We start from the raw sequence: 6,743 nt of genomic DNA, 5'->3' as shown, positions 1-6,743 counted from the left end.
TAAAGAATGCTGGTGACAGCCTGCATAGACTGCTATTTCACATAAATCTGATGGGTAGCTTTTAAAAATACTATGATCACATGATAGGCCAAATGTTGTATAGATCCACTTATCTGAACTATTTAGAACCATAAAAACATTACAAATGACGGTTACCAGGCCCCAGAAGGAAGAGGGAATAGGAAATTACTGTTTAGGAGGTAGAGCTTCCAATTAAGAGAGGAAATCGATTTTGGGGATGGATGGGGTGATGGATGCACAATTCATCCAACAGTGGGAATGTACCTGATGCTATTCAACTGGATACTTGCTCTAAAAGTTGGGACTTCTTGTTATGTACTGAGGGTAAAGGAGTGATGCACCACAGCAGCACCAGCCATTTGGCTTAAGCACATTATGAAAGACACACATACACTTTAACAGCTCCTACTTTGACCATAACACACCATCGGAATCAGCATTCCCTGTCACTCTCAAGGTGCGACAATAGCATTCCAGTCTCTCTCTCTGCCAGAGATAGCCTCAGACCAGAGTGTGCTGGCAATGCTGGGAAGTGCAGGGGGTCAAGGGTGAAGAGCGCTTTCCTCCCATTGCCCTCTGCCCAGCATAGCCCCAGCACAGATGCTAGCACGACTTCCCAGCTGGCCAGGGTGTGGTGGTGCAGCTTGGTGATGTGATGTTTCTGTGAGGTAAGATAGGCATCCTGAGTTAGAAGGGAGCGAGCACACCAGTGTGGGGGGAACATAAGGGAGGCTGACAGTAAAACCAAGACCTTTACCCTGCTTCACAGGGAAACAAACTCAGGATCGACTCCAATTCAGGTCCTCGGGATAGATGTGGGGGGGAGCGATGCTGTGCGCCAGCTACTGTGTTTTATACGGCATTACGTTGTTTATGTAGAGTAGTAAAATCCTGATTATCATAAAGCACATTCCATCTCCAAATGTTATTTCTGGCCCAAGTTCTAGAATCTCACACCCAGAAAGAGCAATTTAGTGCAGCCCATCTTTGGACAACACAAGAGGAAGGTAAGACAGAAAGCGACCTGCTCAAAAAGTTCATAGTATAAGTCAAGGAAAGGGCAGAACTCAACACTCCAAGTAATTCTCGGGCTCCTAAGGTTTCTAAGAGGTCTCAGGACTTTGTCCTACATGAGTGAAGATAAGAAAGAAAAAATTTCTTGTGTATTCATCCACCTTTGGGAAATCTCAACTAATCTGTCCATGAAAATGTCTGAGCAGACCAACAGAGGTGGGCCTGGGGACAAGTAAGTCACCTAAGCCAGATCACAAGAGTCAATTTAGCCAACGCTAATACACTGCAATAGTGTGTTAGGAATTATTTATCACTTCTGCTACCCTGTGACCTGCAAGTGCATACTCATCCATTATTAGTCACTTGTCACAAGACGTTTAAACCTGTCACTGCATATATAAATGCTATAAACAAATGAAGTAGATAGAAATAAATGTTTGGGTGTCCAAGTCTCTTTCAAAATTCAGAAAAGAACTAACTACTCCGTACCAGCAGCACTGGCCATTCTGTTAAGAGCGTTAGGAAAGACAAGACTTAGAGATCAGTCCTCACATCAATTGTTTGTACAAAACCCACTTTGCAGACATGTGTACGATAATTTTTTAACAAAGGACTTTTTTATTTTCTATGTAGCAGTGTTCTGCCTGCATAGCTGTACATGTGCCACTTTTACCTGGTGTCCAGAGGGTGTCAGGGTCTCAGGTTTGAATGGTTGTGAGCTGCCATGTGGGTACTGGGAACTGAAACCAGGTCCCCCGAAGAGAAGAGTGCTCTTAACTACTGAGCCGTCTTCCTAGCACCCAGAAGTAATTCCAAATCACTGATAAAAATAAAAACTCCATCATTCACTAGTGACTTTGAAATTATGCATATTCTTTAATGAATAAATGTATTCTCCTTAATATTAGATTCTGTTCTGTTGCCCTCAACTACTGGTACAAGTTGCTTAAAGAATTTGGTAAAAAAGACATTTCTCCAGGATGCCTTTGTGAGTTTTAATTTAGTTCACCTTAGCTGGAGGATTTATGTGAGTCAGCTTGGCCCTGGGGTGCTGTCTCTTATTCCTGAGGAGATCTGAGCCTCGGCAGGCCCAGCATTGTATTAAAGGGAAAAAAATGTACTGCCCTGACTCATCCTAAAGTATGTTGTTCTCCATCACAAAAATAACTCTAAAACAGTGTGTGTGTGTGTGTGTGTGTGTGTGTGTGTGTGTGAGAGAGAGAGAGAGAGAGAGAGAGAGAGAGAGAGAGAGAGAGAGAGAGAGAGAGAGAATTTAAATGAATTTAAAACAGTGTGTGTGTGTGTGTGTGTGTGTGTGTGTGTGTGAGAGAGAGAGAGAGAGAGAGAGAGAGAGAGAGAGAGAGAGAGAGAGAGAATTTAAATGAATTTAGATCTTGACCATTCTGGAAATCAGTTTCCTAGCATTTAGAAAAACCTTTATTTTCATTTCCTAATAGTTCATATAAAATTCAAATTTCCACAGCAAGCCTGTCGATGTTCTGTATTTTCTCTTGTGCATACTGGGAACAATATAATAATGTATGACATCATAGAGTCCCATGGAGAACTGTGTCTGATCTGGGTCAGGTCTCTGGTTTGTACTATGGAGCTGGAGGAACAGCACAATAGTTACCTGGCAGCAGAGGCAAATTAAAATAACATTTTCCTTACAGTCAGTAGTACATAAGAAATGTAAGATTTCCAGGTGCTAACACTCCCCACCCCAAGTACTAGTTTAGACTAGAGGATTGTGGTCAGCGCCCTTACCATCTGGAAGAGGGAAAGGAAGGTTTTTAATGAGAATGAGACTTTCTATGTGCCTTCAATCCACCAAGGAACCTGCAACAAGTGCTAAATGAATGGACAAAGGTAACAAGTCAGGCCAAAGAAGCACTGCCTGAGGCCACAAGTGGAAAGAGCAGCAGGGGCCAGGGAGGTGGCAGACACCGAGTGAATGAATCAGAGAAGTCAGAAGTTAGTTTTGGTTAAAGAGCCTAAAATATGAGCACAATGAGATATATGAGAATTTGGACTTTTAAAAATGGTCCACTGATAGTATGATTTCAGTACGTTGTAAACAGCAACAACCCATTGTTAAATGATACAGTGAGCGAGACCTGTACCATTTAGAATTTAAACTACCCAAGGTGAAAATATTGGGTCCAGATCCCCACAGCAACTCTAATAGTTTCTGGAATTTCATGGCAGAAAGCTTGGGGGTAGGGAGTCCATTGGGAGACCTCCTATGTGTCACGCTTTCACTCGGGACAAAGTGTGGCTGTCAACAACACAGGCTATGGCTGCCGTTCTCCCAACTAAGGTCTATTTGCTGGTTTTTTTTTATTAATCAAACGCTAATTTTCTTAGTTGACTTCTAGGTGATCCAAAGGTCTGGCATCTCAATGTGAATGATATCCATCATAAAACATCAGCATTTTTCAGAGGAAACACCTAACTTTTGGCTTCTTTAATTTTAAGTATCAATCTTTTTTTCCTCTAGGCTAATAGGATGTTTTACTCCCACATTCTGATTTTGCCTAAGAAACGTTCTTCACAATACACAGTAGTGATGTGGAAGCCTGGCTGAAGAGAAAAACGGTTCAGACCTTACAGGGTCAAAGCCCACCAGCCAGGAAACAGTCTCTTCACATGGCTTTCTGGGATTGTTCCTCAGGTCATATCTGAAAACTCCCAACTGCCGCCCTGTTCTAAAGGAAGGAACCTGGATGGTAAGGTCAGAAGGATTTCATGTAAACACAGGCAAATAAAAGTGGTATGCAGAGGCAAAGAAGTGAAGAACTTCTATTTTTAATTAACAGAAGGTTTAAAAAATAGATCCAAATGAAAATACAAAATGCATTCTAAAGTAAAATTAAATTTGGATTATCTATTATTTTAGATTATCAACACCATTTTATTAAACCCAAAGTATAGAAAAAATATGAAAACAATGTTTCACTAGTTCGCATTCCCAGATGTTCTTATATTACAGAATACAACAAAGGAAAGATAAATTCAGAGTAAGACTTATTAACCCCTACATTGTGGGAATTGAGTCATTTGCTGATTAAAATCAATACTTTTCTTTCTTTCAAGTGACATTTTCTTAGCCCTAATGGAATATTTGTAAGATAACAGTTCTACTGTCTGCATAATAATGATTTTGCAAAACATGTAGTAATTAAAAATTGTAAAAGCTGCCAACAAAGGCACTGATGACCGTGGCTTGCTTTCCAAAGCGGTTCTGACCACCAACCTTCTTTCAAATGAGTAGGAGGTAACATCAAAAGATGAACAGATCCAATCCACAAAGACTGGACCTCAAAAGGCACTGATCAAACTACTGATCTAAAATGCTGAAAATGCATTCTGTCTGCTGTCCCTCAGTGGTCCACTCAGTGTTTAATGACATTTGATATATATTGTACAAAAGGACTGAGTAGCTCTCAGCACAAGCAAACTGTACATATATAGTGGGAAGCTGGATTATGACTGTATCACTTGTACACAGGCTGGACATAAAGCCCTCAGGCCCAGATGCGATAATACTATTACATCAAGGAACTAGACTTTCAAAGACACCTTTCTACCTAAACCCACTCTCAAAGATCAAAGACCACTCAGCAGGGGCAAAAATCAACAGAAGCCAGGGTTCCCAGAAAGGACTGGTTACAGACAGCAGTCCTGGGTTCTTTACTCACCACTGTAACACTGCTGCCAGCTGTAACATTCAAATCTGTACATGACAAAGTGGAAAAAGTCCCCAAATGCAAGTTTTAGAAAAAGAACACAGTAAGGACTACTACAGTTAACATCGCTACAGTAAACACGATGGCAAACAGGGATTTGGCACCACATTTACAAAGGAAAAGCATGCACTGTTAATACACTTTTAGATGTCTCCTAACAAAAAAGGCCACAAAGATGGAAAATGAGGAGCACCTTATACAAAACCTCCCCATGACTGACAGAAACAGGCAAGAATCAATGTGGTCAACTTAGTAAACCTGTAGCAGCAAGTTGCTGGTTCTCAATTTAGCAGTCTGCATCTCTAATTGACAGCTATCCTGTGTGTATCTGTATCCAAGCAGTTTATCATAGTACATCAGTATTCATCTAGTAATTTGGTAATCAGCACAAACAAGGTTAACTTCCAACCATAAGAGTAAGGAAATGAGAGCTGGAATCTTACTGTAGAACTCTCCAAAGTGAATGCTGTGTAGAAACCATTGTGGTACTTTAAACATGACAGTAACATAAATTTCATTCCAAAAAGCTCTATTATAGTCCCAATAACCAGGAAGAGTTTTAATTATGGAAATACTACTCCTGACCATTCCAAGAGTTAAAAACAAACAGTTCCTACTAAGAGGAATATTTTCAAGATGTCTGGTTACATTGTGTGCATAGTTAAGACTGAGTCCTCAGAAGATTCTCTTGCAAACAAGTAAGAGTTTTTAAGTATTCTTCTCTTGAGAAAAACCTTAGAAATTAACAACTGGTGATTTGTTAAAAAGACAGGGGATGAGGGGGAGAGCAGTAAGCTACATGTTAAAGTTCTGAAATTAAAGCAGCACCTCGGCTTCAACATGCCTCAGCATTAGAGTACAGAGTCCAAGGGATGCCCTGACGATCCAGTCAGACCTTACAGTCGTCCAATTCCATGTCTGACTTGAACATCTCATGCCAATTAAACATTCCCTAATACAGAAGACCGTGCTAAAGAGTGCTAAGATTCTGCATGTTGCTGCCATTCCTTGGTCCTGTCATGCTTAGAGCTGACCCAAGAAGACAGTAGATGATGTCTGGTCTCAACACTCCTCCCTGTAGTAGCTAAAAAAGAAAAAACATTGTTAATTAGAAAAACATTTACACAGCCATCCCCCACCCCAGTGGCAACCAACAGTCTGAAATTTTACCTTTTACTACGTCATCCTCTCAGTAAAGCCCACATTCCTTTAAGTTGTTTTTAATGATGACATCTGTAACAGCATCAAAAACAAACTGCACATTTTTGGTATCTGTGGCACAGGTGAAGTGAGTGTAGACCTCCTTGGTATCTTTTCTTCGGTTCAGATCTTCAAACTGGCACTGTATGTAAGCAGCCGCCTCTTCGTATGTATTGGAACCTGAACCAGACAACCAACATTGTCAGCTCAAGTTGTAGCAGCTGCCTACGCCCAGCTAAGTTAGGTCATCAGCATGCACTTAAGGCAAGCAACACCACACAACTGAATACAAACAGAATTCTGCCTGTTTCTATTATCATTAGGATTTTCTGTAGTCATTAGATTTTTCATTAGAAAGACTCACACTGAAACTAAAATAAAACCATCACACACAAGGAATGAGGAAAACAAGTTTCACTTCCTCTGAAATCTAGAAAGTATACAAAAGAACTAGGAAAGTAGGCAGGTATGTTTCTAGAGAATACAACCGTTTAAAATCTCAGTCTGCTCTTTGGAGTGATCCTAAAATAAGGGTTTTAAAAAAGGTAAAGCATTTATTTAGAAATCATTCCAATCTTAAAGAGGCACTAGCTAGGCAAACTAACAGCTGGAAACAAGTGGAACCCTAGTTAGACTTTGACACACCCTCTCCTCACCCAGCACTGGCTTTTTTTTTTTTTTTTTTTCTTTTTCTGGATTTGGTTTTTCCGAGACAGGGTTTCTGTGTAGCCCTGGCTGTTCTGGAGCTCACTCTGTAGA

The 6,743-nt window shown here is 40.6% G+C and overlaps 1 protein-coding gene across 1 annotated transcript in view; it reads right to left on the bottom strand.

Moving 5' to 3' along the window:
- Positions 1–3,827: 3,827 nt before the first annotated feature.
- Positions 3,828–6,743, bottom strand: part of Gnai3 (G protein subunit alpha i3) — a 40,590-nt gene continuing 37,674 nt past the window's right edge. The window contains exons 8-9 of the mRNA XM_052179460.1: positions 5,955–6,164; positions 3,828–5,868 (exon numbers count right to left, since the gene is read on the bottom strand). Coding sequence (XP_052035420.1) covers positions 5,974–6,164 — 191 coding nt within the window. The 3' untranslated portion in view covers positions 3,828–5,868; positions 5,955–5,973. The remainder of the gene's footprint in view (positions 5,869–5,954; positions 6,165–6,743) is intronic.

This window comes from Apodemus sylvaticus, chromosome 4 (assembly GCF_947179515.1).
Source record: "Apodemus sylvaticus chromosome 4, mApoSyl1.1, whole genome shotgun sequence".
Lineage (NCBI taxonomy): Eukaryota > Metazoa > Chordata > Mammalia > Rodentia > Muridae > Apodemus > Apodemus sylvaticus.
This window is presented reverse-complemented; position numbering and strand designations above follow the sequence as displayed.